General features: G+C 40.8%; 1 protein-coding gene across 1 annotated transcript in view; it reads right to left on the bottom strand.

Annotated features, from left to right (window-relative positions):
* Nucleotides 1-27,271, bottom strand: part of LOC134348078 (cilia- and flagella-associated protein 47-like) — a 712,768-nt gene that overhangs the window by 646,049 nt on the left and 39,448 nt on the right. The window contains exons 5-7 of the mRNA XM_063050919.1: nt 11,140-11,365; nt 7,498-7,667; nt 3,894-4,027 (exon numbers count right to left, since the gene is read on the bottom strand). Of these exons, the coding sequence (XP_062906989.1) occupies nt 3,894-4,027; nt 7,498-7,667; nt 11,140-11,365 (530 nt within the window). The remainder of the gene's footprint in view (nt 1-3,893; nt 4,028-7,497; nt 7,668-11,139; nt 11,366-27,271) is intronic.

A 27,271-nucleotide genomic window follows, 5' to 3' on the forward strand; every position in this document is an offset into this window, starting at 1 on the left:
TGTCCAGAGGTGCAAAGCTGATTGAGACCTATCCACACATACTCAAGGCTTTAATTGCTGCCAAAGGCGTATCTACTAAATACTGACTTAAGGGGGTGAGTAATTACGCAATCAATTATTTTGGGTTTAACAATTCTAATAAATTTGGAGTACAGTTAAGTCAATCATCAAGAAATAGAAAAAATATGGCACAGCTGTAAATCTGCCAAGAGCAGGCCATCCTCAAAAGCTGTGTGTCTGTACAAGAAAGGGAGTAGTGAGGCAGGCCATCAAGAGACCTACGACAACCGTGGAGGAGGTACGTTTCAATGGCTGAGATGGGAGGGACTGCGTATACAACTGTTGCCCACTTGCTTCATCAGTTGCAGCTTTATGGAGAGTGGCAAAGAGAAAGCCACTATTAAAAAAAACTCACATGAAATCTCGGCTAGCGTTTACCAGAAGGTACGTGGGAGACTCTGCAGTCAGCTGGAAGAAGATTCTATGGTCTGATGAAACCAAAATTGAGCATTTTGGCCATCAGACTAAATGCTATGTTTGACGTAAGCCAAACACCGCACATCGTCAAAAACACATTGTCAAAAAAGGTGAAGCATGGTGGTGGCTGCATCCTGCTGTGGGGATGTTTCAGTGCAGCAGCCTCTGAAATACTTGTGAAGGTTGAGGGTAAAAAGAATGCAGTAAAATACAGGGAAGACCTGGAGGAAAACCTGATGCAGTCTGCAAGAGAACTGTGATTTGGTTTTCCAGCAAGACAATGATCCCAAGCATAAAGCAAAAGCAACACAGAAATAGCTTAAAAAACAACAAATTTAATGCCCTGGAGTAGCCAAGTCAGAGTCCAGACCTCAATCCAATTGAGAATTTGTAGCTGGACTTGAAACAGGCTGCTCACTCATGATCTCCATGCAATCTGACAGAGATTGAGCAGTTTTGTAAAGAAGAATGGGGAAATATTGTAGTGTCCAGAAGTGCAAAGCTGATAGAGACCTATCCACACAGACTCAAGACTGAATTGCTGCCAAAGGCGTATCTACTAAACACTGACTTAAGGGGGTGAGTAATTACGCAATCAATTATTTTTGTGTTTAACAATTCTAATAAATTTAGACCAATTTGTTTTCACTTTGACACGAAAGAGTCTTTTCTGTTGATCAGTGTCAAAAAATCAGTGTGGCTCAATGTTATAAAACAATCAAACATGAAAACATCAGGGGGGGGAGGTGCTAACATATATATATAGTCCAGACCCTGATTCCTTCAATACTGAAGAGCTTCTCTTCTGCCGAATAAACATGAGGGGCGGGCGGGCTGCGAGAATCACCAACTCCAACCCGGATGCTGTGCCATGCCGCCCCTGATGGAGCGTAACAGCTCTGACACCTCTCTCCTGGCAGCTGTAAGGAGGTGACCCCACGGCTTGAGGCCCTGAAACCACTGAATGCCGTAGATAGCTGCAATCGACCATAATAGAGCTTATCTTCTGCTGAGTGAGCACCGTGGGGGAGGGTGTGCAGAACCTACTTCAGCCTGGGTGCCGCACCATACCACCCTCGGTCAAGTGCCCCGGCTTCAATGTCTCTCTCCTGGCAGCTGTAAATAGGTGACCCTGCAGCTTGAGGCCTAGTCCTCACCATGAATGAGGCCATGCAGCTCCTCCACCATCCGCCCCTGCTCACTGCCAATAGAACAGTGAATCAAACTTGTGGCACTCCACATTAACAATGTCTAAAAGGGTCTTTCAATCACAAGAAAAGCGACCAAGCTGTCACTCGCTATTAGACTGTAAGTCTCCTTTGACTCAGGCAACAGCACAATGCGCAGCTCCTTCACTTTCTCCGCTAACAAGCAAACTGCTTTTGGGGCAGACCTGCAGTACTTTAATTTTATAATGTAAAGCAGGACCTTGCGATCATAAAAAAATACCTTTTATTGACCCCGTAGAAGCTGCTGTAATCAAACGAGCCACCATCTTAACAGAAATCCTGGTATTATTTAGGTCATGTTAGTTCACTCATGAATATCATTTTAACAGTTCTTATTGAAAATAAGGTAAGTCTACAGAAAAACGGTATTTGCTATCATTTAGCCTTTTTATTGATTCTCTGGGCAATCTTTCCTTAAAACATGAGAAATACTATTATCCATAAAGATACATGATTTATGATTTATAACTGATAGAATAAATAGTAGATAGGTTGCAGAACTGGGATAAGAAGTGGCAGATGAATTTCAACCCAGATAAGTGTGAAGTGTTTCATTTCGGTAGGTCAAATTTGAAGTCAAAATGTAGTATTAATGGTAAGGCTCTTGGCAGTGTGGAGGATCAGAGAGATCTTGGGGTCTGTGTGCATTTGACACTCAAAGCTGCTGCACAGATTGACAGTGTTGTTAAGAAGGCATATGATGTGTTGGCTTTCATCGACTGTGGGATTGAGTTCAAGAGTCGGGAGGTAATGTTACAGTTATATAAGACCTTGGTCAGACCCACTTGGAGTACTGCGTTCATTTCTGGTCACCTCACTACAGGAAGGATGTGGATACTATAAAAAGAGTGCAGAGGAGATTTACAAGGATGTTGCCTGGATTGGAGAGCGTGCCTTATGAGAACATGTTGAATGAACTTGGCCTTTTCTCCTTGGAGTGGTGAATGATGACAGGTGACCTGATAGAGGTGTATAAGATGATGAGAAGTATTGATCACGCAGATAGCCAGAGGCTTTTTCTCAGGGCTGAAATGGCTAACATGAGGGGGCAAGGTTTTAAGGTGCTTGGAAGTAGGTACAACGGGGACGTCAGAGGTAAGTTTTTCCACACAGAGTGGTGGGTGCGAAGAAAGCACTGCCGGGAACAGTGGTGGAGGCGGATCCAATAGGGTCTTTTAAGAGACTCTTAGATAAGTACATGGAGCTTAGAAAAATAGAAGTCTATGTGGTGGGGAAATTCTAGGCAGTTTCTAAAGTAGGTTACATGGTTGGCACAACTTTGTGGTTCGAAGGTCCTGTAATGTACTGTAGATGTCTATGTTCTATGTTCAATCAAATTCTCAAAAAATTGCTTGTTTTTAAATTGGGAATTCATGATTCCAAAAACATCAAAATTAATTTAGTCTTCATGAAAATCACTCACTTGATTGATGAGTAAGACAGAAAAAGATTTATAATCAATTGTGTCAATTACTTTACTAATTCAGTAACTATTCAACAAACTTTTGTTTACATCAGTGACTTTTTTCCAAGATTCCCCACAATAATCTCAAATAAATCATTTTTTACTGAAATCTAATAGCATGATGTGTTAACTATAAAAATTAACATTCTTGTTCTAGATTCAAAATTACATTATCTATGCCTCTGGATTAAAGAAAAACTTTTATGATATCCCAAGTAACTCACAGAGGTACTGGTGGAAGTTAACAGACAAGTAGTATCTATAGATGGACTGCCCATTTCCCTCCATGGATGTTGCCTGATCTGCTGAATTCCTCCAGTACCTTTATGTGTTGCTCCAGATTTCCAACAACTGCCAACTCTTGTGTCTTCATTCAATGATATCCCCTTGGCATTCTTTTTCTCTAAGGAGAATAACTTCAGTTCGGTAAGTATTTTTCTATGATATAATTTGAAGCATCATTCTTAAATTTCCAAACTATTTCACAGTGCCATCAAAAGTTAATAGCCTTTCAATGATACTTATGCCAAAGCTTTATCTATTAGCAGTTAAATTTCACACTAAAGTACACAGAATTAAATATAATGCTTGCTATGTGATGTGAGCAAATCAATGTGTTCATTCATTTATATAGTTCATAGCCCTCTGGCTTAGTGACTGCGTCATAGATTTAAACAAATCATGCTTTTAATATATTAAAAAAAATAAAGTTTGTTGAGTACCTTTTCTCTCACTGGTTCCATTGAATGACTCCTGCATAAAAACACCACAGCTGTGCCCAGTTTCAAATCTCACATAAAGAGCATACTCTCTGAATTTTGGTATTTCATCCTCTCTTTTGTGAAATTTTGTAGAACTATAGGAAAATCAATATATTATCAGTTTTTCATCCATTGAAGTTCAACAATATCTGGGAGATAAATATTCATCAAAACTGCCGGAGCAATAATCAGGTGGGCTGGATTGCTTATCGGCTATCAAACTCAAGACTTTTAACATCATCACTGTTAAAATCATGAATGATAATCAGTTGGTTCCACAATATCTTAATAAACCTTTCCTCAAGTTCACCTCTCAGATGATCTTTTTGTAACTGTAATCATAATGTCTATAATTTGAATATTTTGAAAGATAGTGTCCTAAATTGTCTCCAACTCCTGATAGAGGCAGAACACAAGAAGACATTAGAGAAAAACTGGTCAGTTGGATCCATGAAAAGGGATGAGACACGCTACCCTATGGCAATATGATTGAGTCTAATTTGAATGGAGAGCCCCCAGATTTTCAAACTGTATGGCAAAGAATAATACAGGCTCATGCAAGTGAGAGGCTTTCATGTTGACCATGCATCTCCAGTGTGTTTCAAGCTAGAGAACACTCAATTGCAAAATACTAATTTAAAAGTTGTAATTATACCCTGTGCTTTTCTCAGGTCAAATTCACTGCAATTAATTTGGAAATACAGTATATTTTTAAAATGGTATATAGATTCACAACAATTTGAATGATGAACATTTTTTTAAAAACCTGCACCAACATTTTTAAACTTGCACACAAGCAAAATTATTTAAAAAATCAATATACTTTTCAATACTTCTTAACCAAAATTTCCATTTTCATACTGTTACTGAGCAGGGTCAATGAAACTTAGTATTTTAACCTTACCTTACACCTTTTATTGCTTTTAATCAACAACATATGAACATAAAAAAGAGGCGCAGAAGTCAGCCATACATGCCTTTGTTCATGCTCCATCCATCATTTTATGCATGCTTTGAAAGGGAGAATAGCATTACTCCTGTGTGAATTCCCACAGCATCTGGTGATCCTGTGATCTCTGTCTCGGAGGCTGACGTCAAAACATTCTTCAAAAGGGTGAACCTTCATAAGGTTTAGACCATATGACATAGGAGCAGAATTAGGCTATTTGGCCCATCAAGACTGCTCTGCCATTCAAAAGGCTGATCCTTTTTTCCCTTCCTCAGCCCCACCCCCGGCCTCCTCCCCGTAATCTTTGGTGCCGTCCAAGCAAGAACCTATCAATCTCTGCCTTAAATACACCCAACAACCTGGCCTCCACAGCTGTCTGTTTTAACAAATTCCACAAATTCAGCATCCTCTGGCTTAAGAAATTTCTCTGCATCTCTGTTTTAAATGGACACCCCTCAATCTTGAGGCAGTCCTATTGTCCTAGACTCTCCCATGATGGGAAACATCCTTTCCATATCTACTCTGTCTAGCCCTTTCAACATTCGAAAGGTTTCAATGAGATCGCCCCCCTCATCCTTCTAAATTTCAGTGAGTACAGACCCAGGGCCATCAAACATTCCTAGCTTGAAATCTTCATTCCAGGTTTCAGGCTCTAACAGTGTACCTAGCAGGGTACAGAAAACCTGTGCTGATCAGCTTGCTCGAGTGGTCAAAGAGATCTCAACCTCTCACTGCTGCTGTCAGAGGTTCCTAGCTGTTTCAAAAGGGTAGCAATCATACTGGTGCCCAAGAAGAGCAGGGTGAGCTGTGTCAACAATTGTAGTCCAGTAGCACCGACATCTACTAAGATGAAGTGCTTTGAGAAGTTGGTCATGTCTAGAATTAACTCCTGCCTGAGCAAAGAACTGAGCCCATTGCAATTTGCCTAGGTCTGCAGCAGACTCAACCACACTGGCTCTCCACTCAACCTTAGTGCACTTAGACAACAATGCTGTGGATTCTGGTTAATTGGGCCATCAGTTAATCAGGGGCAGACGCTTAATTGGACAACTCTTAAAGAACAAAATATAATTGAGTAAATAACTGGGATTCCCTTCATTTATTTGGGACACTATGCCACTTAATTGGGGCAGGAGACAGTTTCCGAACAGTTTCTAACTAGTGTCAGTCACGTGTGCTTGTGCGGTCGTTAAGCTGCCAAGTAATAAGCAGTAAGACAATTCACAACTGTTTTGCTTACTGTGGTTCCAAGCATTCAGGCTTAAGAGATAACAGATGCAAAAATGGAAATGCAAAAAGACAGATGCAAAAATGGAAATGCAAAAAGAAAGGATTTCACAACTTCAACAACTTAGAAACTATGAAAAATTTTAAGGTATCAACAATTATCTTCAATGTTACAATGGTAATGAAGATTTGGAAGATGCAATCATTGACAGCATTGTGTGAAGGCAGCCCATTTTCTGCTCTAGGTGTCTGCACTGTTTTTGTTCATTTCCAGTTAAAAGAACTCAAAGTGGATTAATTCCTTCATCGATAAGTATTAGGAACTAATATTCAGTTTTATAGTACTGCAGTAGTGTTGGTAAAGTTCAAATTTGTTCTGCTTTTCACTTAAGTATATACAGTAATTTATTATTCAGTTGGTCTTTTTTATACTTTTTTAACTATTTCCATGAAACTTCGGCTAATTGGGGCAGCCGTTTAATTGGGCCAAAATGTACTGTTCTTGATGTGCCCCAATTAACTCGAATCCACTGTACTTGCTCTACCTGGGTACAAGTATTTTGTCAATCAAGCATGAGGAGTTCCAGATCCTTCTCAGAGCTCTGCATTCTCACTTCTTGAATAATAGGCAATGTTATATTTTCCCATATTATACTCCCTCTGATAGATCTTTCCCTACTCACAGAACCCAGCTATGTTCCCTTGTAGCCTCCTTATTTCCTCTTATTTTATAATCTATCATCAGCAACTTCACCATACTGCTTCTTAGATCAACACACAACCCGACATAAAGTAAGATCCCAGTTCTACCTTGTTCCTCGACATTCTATGCAGGTTTACAAGCAAGCCTAGCAAAGGCTCACATATCTCATTATGTGTACATACTCTTCAACAGCCGAATGTCTGCTCTATTTCATGACAAGTTAAAGCTTCAAGCTAGACTCTTTAGGATTTCTACTTGATGTGGCAAGATAGAGGCACCTCCCTCTTAAGAACCATAAGCATGGATTCATTCAGCACTGGCCTCTCAGAAAGGTACACCTGTAGTATGTGGGAATGGAGTCACTGAAGGGACTCATATTTTCTTGACTACATAATCTTTCTTAATTGGATACGACCAGGGTATACTTATGTGTGTCCTGCAACAGGTCAAATAGGTTTTTAATCCAGATCATATTGCTCAGTACTATCCACCTTCTCTGATCCTACCCATAGTCTAAGTCTGTTCTACATACTTACAGGCAATAAAATGTTACTATGATAAGATTGATGACATTATTCTTTCAGTCATAATTTGAATTCTCTTTTCAAATTACTATAAAAACAATAATTTTTTTGTTAAATTATAAACAAAACTACTTTCAGTATTCTTTGAACCATTCGACTTACGCAAAATCCTCGGGGGTGAAGCACAGAGTAACAATGATTTTGTTATAAGGGTTTAGAATTCCTTGGCAAGGTCGACATGTAATCAATGCAGAAGTACAAGCCGTTAGTCTGGATTCTGTTGTCGCTTTATCTGCCAAAACTGCCTCTGAACTCAGGGATAGATCTGTACCCTGTCAAATATAAGTAGTTTTGAAAATGAATTGACACAGTTCCCTATAATATTTGACTTATTAAAAATAAAGTACTAAGAAATCCATCTGCACAGACAAACAACTATATAGATTTTAAAGATATGCGTTTTATAACACCATTTTATTTGGTGAAATTGCTTCCAATTTGCTGCACCATTTGTGATTGCAAGTAATGACCTACATAGCAAATTGGGAAATGCAGTGGCTTGTGTAACTAAGTATGCAGAGTAAAGAAATTATGATGTCAGTTCTACAATAATACAAATTTGATGACTGTACTGTGAAATTGGGCCTCAATAATCTAGCTAATACCATATGTTTATCAAGTATCAGGAATTGGTGTTTAAAAACAGGAAGAAACTTCTCCTCTATATCCCCACCCGTCCATATTAATTAAAGGAATTGACAATGATTTACAGGGTTATTGGCAAAAGATTTGATTGGAAAAATGAGTATTGTGATTCCCACTGTCAGAACAGGCAAAATTCTCTTGCCTTCAGAGTTTCAGTGCTGTGGCTCATTATGTTCTCAATTGTTATGCTTATCCACTAACACATCTGATAATCTGATATATATTTTAGCCACAACTATAGGTGTACAGCCATGCGAGGACATTTGCAATGGCTGCGAGAACAGCAGCTTTCAAATTCATTGTCTCAGATTCTTGCAAGACGGATACAAGAGAAATCAATGTCAATATAACATAACATACCACAAGTTGAGAGTCACCAAATATAGTGTGGCACGGTAGTGTGGTGGTTAGCACAATGACTTACAGTATCAGTTACTTGGGTTCAATTTGTGCCACTGCCCGGAAGGGGTTTGTATTTTCTCCCCATGATTACTTGTTTCCTCTATGTGCTCTGGTTCCCTTCCACAGTCCAAAGCTGTACCGGCTAGTAGGTTAATTGGTCATTCCAAAGATACAGGCTGCCTTTGATCACACCAATTTTACCTTATGACCTCATCCTCAAAATGAGAAATGTAACACAGCAGTAAGTGATTTCCCTCCTCAAAGTACAACTGGTCTGTATCTGTATGATTAAGGTCTTGACTGTTAATGCTTTCATGATGCCTTCATTCTGCAAAAGTCCATTGTCCACTCAGGCTGTCAGCTTGCACATAAGCCAAAAGGGATAAGTGATATCCACATTTAACTTGCCCCTCATTCCACTGCAGACTCAACTTACAAGAGAAGAACTCTCTTAGAGTTGCTGATATACCACTGCAGATATCTAACTGGAGTGCCACGGCAGCATGGTGATTAGCGCGATGCTATTACAGCTCCGGGCATCCTCTGTAAGATAGTTTGTATATTCTTCCCATGAGTGTGTGGGTTTCCTCTGGGTGCTCCAGTTTCCTCCCACAGTCCAAAGATGTACTGGTTTGTAGGTTAATTAGTCATTGTAAACTGTCCTATGATTAGGCTAGGGTTAAATAGGTGAGCTGCTGCGCTGTTCCACGCTATATGTCTAACTAAAAATATATAACTGTACTGCTCAATGGTGAATCTGAACAACATTCCTACAACCTGGATTGCTCTCAAAGCATACTCACCAATTAAGTTATTTTTAATTGCTCCTCATCCACGCCCAACCTGGTTATCATCCAAAATCAGTTTGAGATAATAGCTGAAGTGTTAAAGGAGGAGTAGAAGGAGAAAGAACAAGAGGGGCAAGATAATGCCAGAATGCATCACCGAAACATCCAGTTATGGATCTTTAACATCTCCACTTAAGTTTGCAATTTTTAATCGGTTCATGCAAACTAAATCATTTTAGATTTTGACTGCCCCTGTCAAATCAAATCTCAAACATCTCTGCTGCAAGGAGAATTATTTCAGATGCTCTTGTCCATCATGAGAACCTTTATATAAATAATCTTTTCTATACCCTAACACTTTCATTTCCATTCTAATAGGCAGTATTTGACAAAATACCTGGTTGTGCAATCAATTTAACCACATTCTATGTTCTAATCACCCTGATTTATGCTCTATACCACAAATTGCAAATTCCATGTTTTATGTAACATCTTTTCAACCTGTCCTACCATCTTGCAAGATATATTCACATAAAAGCCCAGATGTGTATGATCCTGTATTATTTTGTCAATATTGCCTCTCCTTATTTTTCAAATCAAAGTGTATGAAAGTGTACTTGTCTTCACTAAATGTCATCTTCAATTTGTCTCCACATTCCACAATACTATGCCCACTGAAGAGTACTGCTATTCTCCTCACTATCTGAGCACTTATCCCAAGCAGACAGCCTTTGGTCTTGCATGTAAGCTGACAGCCTGGGTGGGCAATGGACTGGTGGAAAATGAAGGTGTCATGAAAGCAATGACAATCAAGACCTTAATCATACAGTTACAGAGCTCAGGGTCATGATGGTATTGCAGGATAAGATGTTGTGTTCTATTGCCACTTTGAGGACATTTGGTAGGGGCCATAAACACTGACTTTGATTTTCCCAAGGTTTAGCTGGAGGCTAATTGAACAAATAATAATTATGGTTACTGTGAATCTGTGTTGATAAAGACCCAGATGAAAGCAGTTTATTAATATCAATGCCATGCAATAAAAGGCAGTGTTCTCCAGAATAAGAATTGACTTAGAGACCAAGAGGGTGTGGTAAATAATTGGTTTTCATACTGGATGGAAGAAGGCATTGGACTTCTTAGGAGTTGGTACTGGGACTATTACTATTTTGATGCACATTACTGTGAAGAGTAAAATTTCCAAACTTGCAAATGAGTCATTTCATTGGGCCTGATTAATAGGGTACATAATAGGAAAGTAGTTGTTGAGGTATACAATATAAAACCACTCAATAAAACACCAGATGTGAGACCATTACACCCAAATGGTTCATATAATCTCATGAATTTAAAAAAATGGTTGGAGAACAGAAAACACAAATGGAATGCATGGATTGACTATATTTCTCTATTTTTGCTTCGAAGTTCGACCATTTTAATAAATTATAAACAAATGAAACTATAGATATTAAGTAATGGTTTAAGAATAAATGCTGAATTCTACCAAATCATGGATGAATTCGTAAGTATACAAATTGCACTTATGTGTAAATTACATCCCCTTCATTAGCACCTCCAAAAGTAGTACCCAGATTTGACTAATACATTAATTTTTAGATGATGTGATTGAGCGTGGAAATGGCAGATGAGGTAATATACATGTAAGTGTAAAAATAAATGCTTTAGTTTAGTAGAAAGATGTTTACAAAGGTACAGCAAAGGAATGCAATCATATAGATAAGACAATTACATACCATTATCAAATAAATCATAAAATAAGAAGATATTAGTATTTCTGGATAATATCCTATATTTCATTATAATCCACTTATTTATTTATTTATTTATTTATTTAAAGGCAAATGCATCTTACTTAATTTAATATTACTCCAATAATAATTTTTACTACCACTTCAGATCCGGCAGCGTCATTTTTCATCACAGTCACCCAGTCAATAGGTTCGGGGCTGTTGTTATACAGAATAACTTGCTCCTGCTTTGAGGTTCCATAGTAGGTACTGCCAAAATGAATACATTCAAGCTTCTGGCTGGAAAAATCAAGAAGTTCCAAAACTGGCTGAACAATGTTTCCCTTAATTTTCACAGTCGTTTCTCTACCACCTTCAAACTTCACCCTAGAAATAAAGTCAACAGATCAAAATAAAGCAAAAGAACTTATCGTGAAAATATAGTTTTCAATTACCAATGCTTTCTCCGCACACTTGCCCACAAAATTTGAATTCTCAAGTCAAATAACTGGATTAATTGATCTTGTTCAGCAATTCAAAAGTGCACCTAAAAATTCAAAAGAGCAAGAAACTATGCAAACAAATAGTAAAAACCATAACAATATGTCTTGGGGGAACTCCCTCCACAAATCTGATGGGTGTAGCTTTTCATTAGTGCTTTCCATATCAGCATACAATAAAGGTATTTAAGAAGTCCTTTAGATCAGATGAATTGAACCGGTACTGATTGAAGTAATGGCTGCATCTTTTAACAGAGAGATGTTCACTGACTACAACCTCTGCTAGAAATCACTTCTAATCATTGTTTTCCATAGCAATGTCAAAACAATCACTATCTTTTGGGCACTGTACTGTAATGTATTCATGGAAATAAAGGAGAGTGAGAGAAATGAATTATTTGTGTCCCAGGAAGCCTTCCTGAGCAAAAATGAAGTTTCAGTAATAGGAAGTTACCAGAACGGTTATACAAGAAGTGATCACAGGATTTACAATGCTTTGTAAAACTATTCAGCCTCCAAACCCTTTGTTCATATAAATAAGTATTTGCAACCAGGGATTTTGATTAATTTAACTGAGAATTTTTATTTGTGAATCATATGCTCGTTTATTCACAGTAGAGCCCAAAAATATGGAAAATTGTAAAGCATGAAAAACTAAAAATTCAAAAACTGATATGTCAGCAGTTCAAAAGTATTTGTTCCCCTTTGCTCAGCTACCTCTCACAGCTGTGCAACCAGTCATCTTTTTGGATAAGTCTCTATTAGCTTTGCACAATGTGATGGAACAAGATTTGCCCATTCCTCCTTGCAAAATTGCTCAAGCTTTGCCAGATTAGTTGGGGAGCAGCAATAGACAGCAGTTTTGAGGTCCTGCCAGAGACCGGATTAAGGTCAGGACTCTGACTGAGCTACGGGCCACTCAAGGACATCACTTTTCTTCATTAGAAAATTGAAGAACTACGTGGTTGCTTTAGCATTGTGCTTTGGGTTGATGTTCTGCTGAAAGATGAACTTCCTCCCCAGTTTAAGCTAACAGGTTTTTATTCAGGATCACTCTGTATTTAGCAACATTCATCTTCCCATCAATCCTGACTGGATTTCCAGTCCCAACAGCTGAAAAGCATCTCATTAGCATGATGCTACCTCCACCGTAGTAGGGATGGTGTTAACTGACTGATGCACCATATTAGGTTTACACCATATGAACCATATGAGGCCAAAAATTTCAACTTTAGTCTCATCCGACCACAAGACCTTCTTCTACAACTTTACAGTATCTGCTAAGTGATGTTTTGCGAAGTCTTTACAAGTAAGGATATGTTTTTTTTTAAGCCAGGGCTTCTTCCTCACCACTCTTCCATAAATACCCTTTTTGTGCAACACCTTAGAGATTAAAGAGCCATGAGCTTCATGTCCAGTTGCAGTCACTGACCTCTGCAGCTCACTCAGAGTGACTGTTTATATCACAGTAGACTCTCTTTTCTGCCATTCTTCTCCAATAACTAAGTTTAGAGGGGCGGTCTGACCTAGGCAGTGTGGCCGTGGTTTCATATTTTTTCCACTTTTTCCACAATGGACTGCATTGAGCTCCAAGGTATGTCAGTGCCTCTGAGATGGTCTTATACCCTTCCCCAGATATGTGCTTCTCTATTATCATTCCCATGACCAGTCTTGAATGCTCCTTTATCTTCATTTTGTTTGGTCTGTTGAAAATCTACCATGCTGTTGGACCTTAGAGAGAGAGGGGGTATTTATTCTTATGAGTTCTTTGAAAACAGGTTATCCTCCAATTTTCTACATCAACAAATTATGTGAGTTCATAAGATAATATATTGCTCCTGAGGTAAGTTAGCACAGTAATTACAAAGGAGATGAATACTTTTTCTCATCTCACAATTTTGGTTTTTAATTTTTAATAAATTGTTGACTGGTTTTCAAATTTTTTGACTTAATATGATGGACAACATTTTGCAAATTAGCTCAAAAATCATACATTCTAAATTTAGAAAATAAGATAGTAAAATCTGAAAATAGTTGTGGTGGGTGAAACACTTTTCAAGGTAATGCATTCACAGTCCTAGGGACTGCATGCTTGCCCAGAAAATGTGTCACATCCCATTATTTTTTGTCATTGCAGAACAATGCAAATTCAATTTTACATGAGTAAATTGTATCAGTATACAGTAAATCAATGGGCCAAAAACATTCTCCTGAAGTACCCCTGCATTAATGGCCTTCCACAATTATGAGTGAGAGTGAGGCAGGAGGAGAAGATGGCGACACAACGCAGCTTGCAGCGGCCACTCCGGTGGTGATGTCTGTTATTTGTCAAGTAGGGTGCCGTACACAATACTGATTTGATGGAGATGGACGCGAGAGCACGGAGGAACGTCTGGAGAAACTTCTGAAATGCCTGCTTCACTACTGCTGCTACTGTGTGGTCCGGAATCCCCGGAGGAGAAGGTCCCAAGTCCTCAGCTTTGCTTGTTGCTCGGCGGCCAAGGAGGGGTCGAGGCGCTCAGCGGAGGATGGTGCTTGGAGAGGCTGTATCAGAGGGGCTGGTCAGAGGCTCGAAGTTTTCAGATGGACTCAGAGTCGGCTATGGTCAGGGGCTTCCAATGCATCGGCAAGTTGTCGGTGCTTGGAGGTTCATAGCGGGAAGAGTTTCTCCCTTCTGCTGCCTGCGTTAGATCAGGGGTCCACAAACTTTTTTGCACTGCAGACCAGTTTATTATTGACAATATTCTTGTGGACCGGCCGACTAGGGGGGTGGGTGGGTAGGGTTGCCAACAGACAAGAGTAACTGTCAAATACGTTGTGGTTACCCCAAGAAGACTACCATGACCATGAAGCCTTGCATGGGCACCAGTGCACATGCGTGTACGTGCCGATTTTTTTCTACAAATCGTTTCTGGCGATTCTGTTCCGGGGGGGGGTGTTAATCACGACCGGCATATAGGTGATAAGAACCATAAGTCACTTATAAGTGGCTAATATGCTTAATTTCATTTCTAAAAGGGTTTATCTAACAAATTTAATATTAAACATATTTTCCTCACATGAATATAGTGATAAGTCACTTATAAGTCAATAGCATCATAACATTTTAAGTAACGCTTGGATATTAAACACACAGCACATATTTTCATCGTATGAACATATAAAATCATTGCAACACACCAATATCGCTGAATCAGTGGCAGCCCTGGGCTTGTTTACCTGCAACAACACGGTGCCATCAAGGGGTGACAGGAGACAGCGAAACTCAAAGGAGGTTCCTTATGTCCAGTCTATTCCACAGTTTACACAAAATAATCTGCAGATGCTGGGGTCAAAGCAACACTCACAACACGCTGGAGGAACTCAGCAGGTCGGGCAGCATCGGTGGAAAAGATCAGTCGACGTTTCGGGCCGGAACCCTTCGTCAGGACTGTAGGGGGAAGGGGCAGAGGCCCTATAAAGAAGGTGGGGGGAGGGTGGGAAGGAGAAGACTGGTAGGTTCCAGGTGAAAAAACAGTAAGGGGAAAGATAAAGGGGTGGGGGAAGGGAGGCAGGGAGGTGATAGGCAGGAAAGGTGAAGAAAGAATAGGGGAAAACATAATGGGTAGTAGAAGGAGGCGGAACCAAGAGGGAGGTGCTAGGCAGCTGGGGGAGGGGGCAGAATGACATAGGGATAGGGGAAGGGAGGAGGAGGGAATTACTGGAAGTTGGAGAATTCTATGTTCATACCAAGGGACTGGAGACTACCTAGACAGTATATGAGGTGTTGCTCCTCCAACCTGAGTTTAGCCTCATCATGGCAGTAGAGGAGGCCATGTATGGACATATCTGAATGGGAGTGGGAAGCAGAGTTGAAGTGGGTGGCTACTGGGAGATCCTGTCTGTTTTGGCATCTATTCCACAGTTTAATTTTTGTTACATTCATTGCAGAGATATGTTGGAAATGGAAGCAATGTTTTCAGTGCTTTCGTGGCTATCTCAGGATATTTAGCCTTGACTTTGATCCAGAATGCCGGCAGAGATGTTATGTCAAACATACTTTTCAGCCCGCCTTCATTTGCAAGCTCGAGGAGTTGACCTTCTTCCCACGCTGACATGGATGGTGTGTGCGTAATGACCTCACGTGCGTAATGACCTCACGTGAATTCAAGCTCAACAGTGGGCGTGACAGGGAATGAGGAAAGGTGCAGTTGACTCATCTCGCCAAATCATATCGTTTCCTCACGGCCCGGTAGCACATGCTTTGCGGCCCGGTGGTTGGGGACTGCTGCATTAGATGATGGGTTGATCAGGACTTTGAGACTTTCTTTCACTGTGCCCATGGTCTGCTTTTTATCAAATTATGGTGTTGTTTTGCATTGTTGTAACTATATGTTATAATTATGTGGTTTTGTCAGTTTTAGTCTTGGTTTATCCTTTTTTTTGTGATATCATTCTGGAGGAACATTGTATCATTTTTTAATGCATGCATTTCTAAATGACAATAAACGAGGACTGAGTGACTTCATAATCTAATCTAATCTTTTTTTTGTTGGTTTAGGTTCTATTGTGGAGAGTTTGTTTTTGATTTCAAATGATTTCTTGCTCCCATACTTGATTAAATCCTGTCCTCCACCATCAACTCTGCTTTCAAAGAGGCTTTTCATTCCGGGACGAAGGAGATGTCTTCCTTATTTAAAGAAAGAAGCTTCCCTTCCTCCACCATCAACTCTGCTCTCAAATGCATCTCTCCCATTTCACGCACATCTGCTCTCACTCCATCCTCCCGTCAACCCACTAGGAATAGGGTTCCCCCTGTCCTCAACTACCGCCCAACCAGCCTCCGGGACCAACATATAATTCTCCGTAACTTCCGCCACCTCCAACAGGATCCCACCACCAAGCACATCTTTCCCTCCCCCCCTTCTGCTTTCTGCAGGGATCGCTCCCTACACAACTCCCTTGTCCATTCGTCTCCCCCGTCCCTTCCCACTGATCTCCCTCCTGGCACTTGTCCTTGTAAGCAGAACAAGTGCTACACATGCCCTTATACTTCCTCCCTCACCACCAGTCAGGGCCCCAGACAGTCCTTCCAGGTGAGGCGACACTTCATCTGTGAGTCGGCTGGGGTGATATACTGCATCCAGTGCTCCCGGTACGGCCTTCTATATATTGGCAAGACCCAAAGCAGGCTGGGAGACCGTTTTGCTGAACACCTACGCTCTGTCCACCAGAGAAAGCAAGATCTCCCAGTGGCCACACATTTTAATTCCATGTCCCAGTCCCATTCCCATTCTGATATGTCTATCCACGGCCTCCTCTACTGTCAAGATGAAGCCACACTCAGGTTGGAGGAACAACACCTTATACTCCATTTGGGTAGCCTCCAACCTGATGGCATGAATATTGACTTCTCTAACTTCCATTAATGCCCCTCCTCCTCTTCACACCCCATCCCTTATTTATTTATTTTATATTTTTTTATATATATTTTTTAGTTTTCCCACTTTTTTCTCTCCCTCTTTTTTCTCCCTCTGTCCCTCTCACTATAACTCCTTGCCTGCTCTCCACCCTCCGGGCTCCCCTCCCCCCTTCTCTTTCTCCCCAGGCTTCCCGTCCCATGATCCTCTCATATCCCTTTTGCCAATCAACTTTCCAGCTCTTAGATCCACCCCTCTTTTTCCCCCTCTGTCTTCTCCTATCATTTCGGATCTCCCCCTCCCTCTCCCACTTTCAAATCTCTTACTATCTCTTCTTTCAGTTAGTCCTGACAAAAGGTCCTGGCCCAAAACATTGACTGTACGGCTTCCTACAGATGCTGCCTGGCCTGCTGCATTCACCAGCATTTTTTGTGTGTGTTGCTTGAAGTTAAGAGCTATCATTTTCATTGCTTCTTTGGAAATCAGTTCTTTTATGCATATTCGGACCAAGTCTCCTGCAATGTTTATGAAGCTCAACATCATCCAAGACAAAACAGACTATCTCCCAGCCAAAACACCCCAGGTTTTAGCACCCAAGTTCAAATTCAAGTTTATTGTCGTTCAGTCGTATACATCTATACAGCTAAATGAAACAATGTTCCTCTAAGACGAAGGTGAAAGACACAGTACATATATCACATAAGCACATAAACACAATAATATTAACGGATAAAAATAAGTACTCCATAGCTGTACAAGTTGACATGAAGTGCATATACAACATATAGTTAAATATTCAACAATATTACTGCTACTGGCACTATTATAAATAATGTATTCTGAGTGGTAACACAGCACTCAGAAGTCTCACAGCCTGGGGGAAGAAGCCTTTACCCAGCTTAAAAGTCCTTGTTCTTATACTGCAGTACTTTCTGCCAGAGGGTAGGATGTCAAAGCGAATGTAAAACAGATGGAAGGGGTCTTTGACAATGCTGAGGGCTCTGTGAATGCAGTACTTCTGGTGTAGATCCAGGATGAGGGAAAAGAGAGACTCTGATGATTCTCTCAGCAGTCCTCACAATCTGTTGCAGGGTCTTGTGGTCAGATGCCTTGCAATGCCCATGCCAGATGGTGATATGATCTCCAGAAAGCCATCTCACGGGCTAAGTGGCAATTCTGAACTAAACCTGAATCAATAAAGGATGCTCGACATTTGTGGCAGGGCTTGAAAACTATCACCTCTTATTAAGTAAAATCAAATGATATAGGCAACAACAGGGCTTTACTTTCTGATGAGCGCAATGCCTTCTTAGCTCGGTTTGTCCATCAAAACATGGAGGAACCACCACAAACTCCCACAGCCTCAGATAATCCTATGATTTCAGTCTCTGGGGCTGACATGAAAACAGTCTTTAGGAGGGTAAACCCACAAAAAGCATCCGGTCCAGAAAGGGTACCCACCTGATCAACTAGCTGGAGTGCTCACCAAGATCTTTAGCCTCTCGATTTCAACAGTGTGAGGTACCACCTACTTCAAGCAGGTTTCAATTATACTGGTGCCTAAGAAGAACATTGTAACCTGCCTCCATGACTCTCGTTCAGTACCACTTAAATCCACAGTGATGAAGTGTTTTGAGAGGTTGGTGATGAAACATAATCAACTCCTGCCTAAAAAGCAATTTGGATCCACTCCAGTTTGCCTACGGGAGCAACAGGTTCACAGCAGATGCCACCTCACTGGCACTTCACTTAATCCTAGAACATCTGGACAGCAAAGATGCATACATCAGGATGCTCTTTATAGACGACAGCTCGGTATTCAATACCATTGTCCCTTCAAAACTAATCAATAAACTCCAAGACCTTAGCCTCAATGCCACCTTGTCCAGCTGCATACTTGATTTCCTCACTTGCTGACCCCAGTCATTTCAGATTGGCAACAGCATTTTCCCCATGATTTCCATCAGCACAAGTACACCAAAAGGCAGGTGCTTGGCCCCCTGATCTACCTGCTTTACACTTATGACTCTGTGGCTAAACATACTCCAATGCCATATTCAAGTTTGCTGATGGCATCACTGTCGTAGGCCGAATCAAAACTGGTGAAGAACCAGCATATAGGAGGGAGATTGAAAATCTGGCCTAGTGGTGCTATAACAACAACCTCTTACTCAATGTCAGCAAGATCAAGGAGCTGATTATTGACTTCAGGTAATGGAAACCAGATGTCCACAAGCCAGTCTTCATCGGAAGATCAGAGGTGGAAAGGATCAGTAACTTTAAATCCTTCATTGTTACTATTTCGGAGAACCTATGTGGGCCCACCACGTAAGTGCAATAATGAAGAAAGCACAGCAGCATCTCTACTTCCTAAGGAGTTTGTGAAGATTTGGAATGGCACCTAAAGCTTTGACAAACATCTATAGATGTGTAGTGGAGGGTATATTGACTGGCTGCATGAGACCCTTGTATGGAAGCACCAATGTAGGAAAATCCTACAGGAAGTACTAGATATGGCCCAGTCCATCACGGGTAAAACCCTCCCCGCCACTGAGCTCATCTACCACTGTCGCAGGAAAGCAGCTTCCATCATCAGAGACCCCCACCACCCAGGACATGTTCTCTTCTCTGCCATCAGGAAGAAAGTATAGGAGCCTCATGATTCACACCACCAGGTTCAGGAAAAGTTATTACCTGTCAAGCATTAGGCTCTTGAACCAAAGGGGATAATTTCTCTGAGCTTCACTTTTCCCATCATTGTGGACTCACTTTCAAGAACTCCTCATCTCATGTTCTCTATATTTATTGCTTATTTATGTATTATTATTATTATTATTATTTCTTTCTTTTTCAACACACATTGGTTGAACACCCAAGTTGGTAGTCATTCATTGATCCTGTTATAGAGTCAGAGACAAGTATAGCACAGAAACAGGCTCTTCAGCCCATCTAGTCCAAGCAAAATCTATTTAAACTGCCTACTCCAATTGACCTGCACATGGACGATAGCCCTCCACAATCCGACTATCCATGTACCTATCCAAACTTCTCTTAAACATTGAAATCGAGCTCACATGCATCACCTGTGCTGGCAGCTCATTCCACACTCTCATGACCCTCTGAGTGAATAAGTTTCCCCTCATGTTCCCATTAAACTTCTCACTTTTCACCCATGACCACAGTGAAAAAAGCCTGCTCACTTATACCCTATCTACACTGTCACAATTTTGTATACCTCTGTCAAATCTCCTCTCAATCTTCTATGTTTAAAAAGAATATAGTCCTAACCCATTCAATCTTTTCTTATAATTCAGGTCGACAGACCTGGCAACATCCTTGTAATTTTTCTCTGCACTCTTTCAACTTTGTTTACATTTTTCTTGTAGCAAGACGACTAAAACTGCACACAATACTCCAAATTAGGCCTCACAAATGTCTTTTACAACTTCACTATCTTCTGTACTCAATACATTGATTCATGAAGGCCAATGTGCCAAAAGCTTTCTTTATGCCATATCTACCCGTGATACCACTTTCAATGAACTATGTACCTGTATTTGTTCTATCACACTCCTCAGTGCACAACCGTTCATTGTGTAGGACCTACACAATGTGCAAAACCTCGCACTTGTCTGCATCAAATTCCATCTGCCATTTTTCCAGCTGATGCAGATCCCTCTGCAAGTCATGAAAGCCTTCCTCACTGTCCACTACAGCCCCAATCTTGGTGCCATCCACAAATTTGCCGATTTAGTTCACCACATTTTCATCCAGATCATTGATATAGATGCCAAACAACAAAGGACCCAGCACTGATCCCTGTGGTACAGCACTAGTCACAAGCTTCCAGTCAGAAAGACAATCCTCTTCTACCATTCTCCGGCCTCTCCCACAATGCCGATATCAAATCTAATTTACTACCTCATCCCTAATGCCAAGTGACTGAAACTTCTTGACCAGCCTCCCATGTGGGACTTTATCAAATGCCTAACTAAAGTCCATGTAGACAACGTCCACTGCCTTGCCTTCATCCACTTTCCAGGTAACTTATTCAAAAAACTCTAAGATTGGTTAGACATGCCCTACCATGTACAAAGTCATGCTGACTGTCCTTAATCAGTCCATGTCTATCCAAATACTTATACATCCAGTCCCATAGAATACCTTCCACTAATGTCAGACTCATCGGCCTGTATGTTTATGGTTATTATTCTATTGTAGATTTATTGATTATGCCCACAAGGAAATGAATTTCAGGGTTGTACATGGTGATACATATGTACTTTGATAATAAATTTACTTTGAACTTTGATACAGCCAGTCAGGACATTCATGATGGCTCTCTGGTAGAATGTGGTTAGAATGGAGGTGGAGAGGTAGAGATTTTGCTACAATACAAACAGTCTGAGGTTTCTCTGTCAAGACGTCCATAACTCAAAGTTCAAGTTCAAAGTAGAATTTATTATCAGAGTATATATATGCCACCACATACAACCCTAAGATTCTTTTTTCTGCCGGCATACTTAGCAAATCTATAGAAGTAACTGTAAACAGCATCAATGGACAACAAACTCCAGCACAGTCTGGACGAAGTACCTGGCCAAGCACTAAAGATCCGTGTTAACTATCTGGCTGGTGTGTTCACAGATATCTTCACCCAGTGGCACTTAAATCCATAGTGATGAAGTGTTTTGAGAGGCTGGTGTTGAAGCATATAAGCTCCTGTCTAACTGGTGACTTGGATCAGCTCCAATTCACTTACCAAAGCAACAGGTCCACAGCAGATGCCATCTCATTGGCCCTTCACACAACCCTGTAACATCTGGACAGCAAAGATGAATACATCAGGATGCTCTTTATCGATTACAGCTCAGCATTTAACACCACCATCCCCTCAAAACTAATCAGTAAGCTCCAAGACCTGGGCCTGGATTTCCTCACTTGCAGACCCCAGTCAATTCAGATTGGCAAAAACATCTCCTCTAGAAGCTCCATCAGCACAGGAGCACCACAGGGATGAGTGCTTATCCCCCGGCTCTACTCAGTTTACACCTATGACTGTGTGGCTAAGTGCAGCTCCAACACCATATACAAGTTTGCTGATGACACCACTGTTGTGGCTGTATGAAAAGTGGTGATGAATCAGCAGATAAGAGGAAAATTTGGCTCAGTGATGTAATAACAACAACCTCTCACACAATGTCAATAAGAACAAGGAACTGATTGTAGACTTCAAGAGAGGGAAACCAGAGGTCCATCAGCCAGTAATCATCAGAGGATCAGAGGTGGAGAGGGTCAGTAACTTTTAACTCCTGGGTGTCACTATCTCAGAGGACTTGTCCTGGACCCATCATATATATATACAATTGCAAAGAAAGCACAACAGCTCCTCTACTTCCTCAGGAGTCTGTGGAGATTCAGCATGCCATCAAAAGCCTTGGCAAACTACTATAGATGTGTGGTGGAAAGTGTGCTGACTAGCTACATTATGCCCTGGTATGTGTACATCAATGCCTTTGAACCTAGAAAAGGTAGTGGATTCGGCCCAGGACATCACGGGTAAAAACCTCCCAATTATTTAGCACATCAACATGAAACATTGCCATTTAAAAGCAGCATCTGTCATCAAAGATCCTCACAACCCAGGCCATGCTCTTTTCTCGCCGCTGCCATCAGGTAAAAGGTACAAATGCCTCAAGAGTTGCAGCACCATGTTCTAGAATGGTAACTACCCCTCAATCATCAGGCTCTTGAACAAAAAGGGATAACTACACTCATTCTACTGCTGGTGGTCCCACAACCGATGGTCTCACTTTAAGGACTCTTTATCTTGTTACTTCATGCTCGGTCTTTATTGCTAATTATTTATACAGTCAGCCCTCCTTATCCACGAGGGATTAGTTCCGGGACCCCTCGCGGATACCAAAAAATGTGGATGCTCAAGTCCCTTATTCAACCTGGCTAAATGCGGTGGACCTTAGGACCCAGCAGAACCCCGGACCTTATTTAACCTGTCTTAGTGCAGTGAACATTAGGACCTGGCAATGGAGCTCTGAATCTGCAATGTTTCTGTTCACGAAAATAATCACGATCGCAATTTAAAATAAAGTGGAAATAATAAAGCGATCGGAAAGAGGTGAAACGCCATCGGTCATTGGAAAAGCATTAGGCTACAGTCGGTCAACGATCAGAACAATTTTAAAGGATAAAGTGCGAAAAGCCCAGCCCCGATTAAAGCTACAATTATTACTAAACAACACAGTGGTTTAATTATTGGGTTTTGGGGTTTTGGGTTTTTGATCCTTCACATCAACCCGGCCGGGATGGAGAGCACTCGGGAGCGGTCTGGCACTGGATCGAACTCGGGAATTTCCGTTCCTGAGCCCGGTGCTGAAAACATACGTTTCTTAAGTGTTTTATATGCAGAGAAAGGTAAAATATATACTATATACCGTTATGTACCCCGTAACTGGGTTGCCAAACCAGCAGAAATGGACCACTTAGTTGGAGTCTGGATTACTGGAACTAAGAAAGTTTTATTAAAGAAATGAGCAACACAATACTCCAATAGTAAGGATATAAATGCAACAGGTTAGCAATGAATAAACACACATGTACATGGAACTATGATAATAGGATCAATCAAGCTCTATCGCGGTCTAGGGGTAAAATGATCAGTCATCAAGTGACACAGAGTTCAGTTCAATTCAGTTCGCAGTAATCGCCGTCGTGTCGTTGGGGAGAGAGAGAGAACGAATGAATATGCAAATCGGATTCCAAACAGACCTTCGATATTCCTCGCAGTTAGGTTTCGGGCGAGCCCTTTGTAATGTCTTCTGAGGTCACCGACTGTGACCCCTCCATTCCAGATACGATCATTCTTCTGCGATGAACCCGGCACCCAGGCAAGGGCGGACACACACACCAGGTTCCCGCCTGACTGTATCTTTCCACCCTGTGCGTCTATGGCTAGTCCCGCGACCAGACCTCCAAAAACTCCCACCAACTTGTGGGGGGGCATACCGTTTTCAGGGTCTCGTTACCTCATGGAGTCATGTGTCTGTTGCCTTAGCGAACCTGTCCCTTTTTATCCCCCTGCTGGGGTATCGCCTGTCCATCAAACTTCAAACAGTTCAGAGTTCAAAGCCACTGGTCTCTGACAATACTCGGAACCGTGTCTCCTTTCGGTAATCTCTCTCGTCTCTCTCTTATTAGCACCTTGCATGTCCCCCCATTGTCCTCTTATCGGCATCAATCTTCTGATAACTGGTTCTTTTGTCACAATACTAAGACAAACATTTGACTAACTAACGCTAAGTAATACCGGATGTACCTGTTCCGACTTACTTAGTAAGATAACTTCCGTTTTTTTATCCCGATCCATGATAACCTACGCACATCCTCCCGGATACTTTAAATCATCTCTAGATTACTTATAATACCTAATACAATATAAATGCTATGTAAAATTGTTGTTATACTGCATTGCTTAGGGAATAATGACAAGAAAAAAAAGTCTGTACATGTTCGAACAACAAATGCTGGAACAGCACTTCCGGGTTATCTCGATCCGCGGTTGGTTGAATTTGCGTTTGCGGAACTCGTGGATAAGGAGGGCCGACTGTATATGCATTTGCAAAGTTTGTTGTCTAGTTGCAAGAGGGAGGTGTTGAGACTCAACAAGGATAGTTTACTCACTAGCTTTTGAGAAATGATCGTATTGAATGCTGAACTAAAGTCAACGAACAACATTCTGATGTACATCATTCTCCAGGTGGGACAGTATTGAGTAGGGGCCAGAGCAATATCATTGGTGAACCGATTCAGGTGATATGCACACTTTTAGGGTTCAAATGCAATGGGAAGGCAGAATTTGATATAGCTTATGACCAGCTACTCCAAGTATTTCATTATTATTAAGGTCAGTGACATCAGACTGTAGTTATTGAGGCAAGTTATTATCCGCGAACTCCTCTAACTCTATGAGGCATATTTGCTTGCAGCTCCAAACCATTAATGCTGATTGATCACCAAGGATAATGGAATAGATGTATCGGAACGCAATAATCTACAAGGTCCTCCACAAATAATAGCTGTTCTAAGTTTAAACTACAATCAGCATTACTGCATTGCTGCTGGATTAAAATCTGAAATTCATCACTCAAGAGCAAACTGGAGTACTACAGGACTTTAGTAGTTCGAGAAGACAATTCAGCAATAGCTTCATAAATAAAATTAGGAAAAGAAAGCAAATGCTGGCTTTGCCAATTACAAACTGTATAAAAAGGAGATTTTGAGAGTAATAAAGAGGCAATTGTAAATCTGCTCACTCAAAAGAAAATGTGTAAAAAAAGTGGTTAAAATCAACTGTCATACTCTTTCTCCAATGTTCTACATCCATCCTACAGGTTTTTATTCATTTGTGTAAGCATGAGTGACACTGATCAACCTTTTCATTAAATAAATATATAGGGCTATATCAGCATCAACAGGGAAAGACTGCCAATTCAATCAGAGATTGTGATTGTAATAGATATTCACTTTGCAGGGCCCAAGAGGTTTATTGCTGAACTCAGCTTTCTAGCACAGCTGCATAACCTTTCCAAAGGGTTAGAGTTGCTAATGATAACGTTAAACTTTTAATGAACATCCTATGCTCAGCTTTTCTGTTGCAAACAAGAACCAGTCTCCAGCTCTTAACTTTGTTGAAATCTACTGTCTTTTTTAATAATAATTTTTATGAGATTTGTACTTTTTAATGAACTCATGTATTTTTCACACTCCCTGGCAGAAAGCAGTATAGCAGCTCAGACATCCCACCTCTCCCGGAAGTCTCTCACATATTGATAGCGGCATCCCTGATGCCCGCAAATTATATACAATATCCAAGAATTCGATTTTTTTGAGAGGGAGAGCGTAAGCAGGAGCGAGAGCGAGCATCCTGATTGGTCTCTCTTTGTGCTAAGTAGACCTATCAGTTTTCTCTGTGGGCGGGCTTTACAGTCGACGTCCATCAGTTCAGTTTAGTGTCCTGCGCCGCCATGGCAGAGTGTTTCAAAAACAGAAAATATTCACCCAGACTACACTAAAGTGTAGTCTAATAGGGGTCAGAAATAATGACAGTGTTGCTCGCTGCACTGTTTGCAGCAGTGACTTTTCTATTGCCCATGGTGGGTTAAATGACTGTAAAAGACATGTTGAGGTGAGTTTAACAGGTGCATTCGTTCATTAGCATAGCTAACGTTATTTAAACTAGCTGTCTAGCTGCTAAGGAGCTACTCTGTTGATGTCCTACCTGTTGAGGCCAAACTCCCTGTAGATTTGCTTAAAGTTGTAATAGAATAAAAAAAACTCCTCCATGATAATATAAGAACATATTTTAATGTCACATTTTCTGCATATACCCAACTTGGTTTACAGATTAGACAAAATCACTAAACAAATTATTACATAAGACAATATAATAAAGATTCACCTTATGCTTTTATTTCTTTTAGGGACCACAATATATTAGGGAGGCTTACCGCAGGGAAGGCTGCTCAAGTATTTCACAGTTCTTTTCAGCAGAAAACTAAAGTCTGACAGAGAAGGTCACTAGAGCTGAGGTGTACTTTACATCTTTCATCGTTGAGCATAACTTGCCATTCCAGGTGTGTAAGCACACAGGCAAGCTATTCAGGAAAATGTTTCCTGATTCAGAAATAGCAAAAAACTATGCCTGCTCATCAACCAAGACAGCAGCAATTGTGAACATGGCACTGGAACCTGAATGTTCAAAGGATCTGTACAAGTTCATCCGGACAGAAAAAAGGCCATAGAGTATTTTGGTTGATGAAAGCAATGACATCATGTGTGAGAGGGAATGTGCCATTTTAGCCAGATACTATAATGATACACAGGATAAGGTAACAGTTGGATTTGCAGACATGCCAGTGTGTAATGATGCCAAAGCTGAAAACATATTCAACTACATTGCATCATCCATGCATGACAAAGGCCTTGAATGGTCTAATTGTGTAGGATTTAGCAATGACAACTGCAATGTGATGATTGGCAAAAACAACTCTGTCTTATCAAGAATGAAAGCACAGGCCCCTCATTATTTACAGTGTTGCCTGTCCAAGTCACCTGGTCAACATTTGTGCCAAAACTGCTGCTAAGGAGCTCTCAATATCACCTGAAGAACTGCTCATTGACATCTACTACTACTTTGAGAAAAGTTCCAAATGAAGAGTTCTGCAATGTTGCCCAGCAGAGAGTACAAAAGCATTGCCCTACGTGCTGGCTTTCTTTAGGAAAAGGTATGGACCATCTGCTCCACCAATGGCCAGCCTTTATTTCATATTTTGAGTCAAAGAGTGAGAATCAGAAGTCATCTCATATTCAGAAGAGGC

The sequence above is a fragment of the Mobula hypostoma genome, chromosome 6 (genome assembly GCF_963921235.1).
Source record: "Mobula hypostoma chromosome 6, sMobHyp1.1, whole genome shotgun sequence".
NCBI classification, from domain to species: domain Eukaryota; kingdom Metazoa; phylum Chordata; class Chondrichthyes; order Myliobatiformes; family Myliobatidae; genus Mobula; species Mobula hypostoma.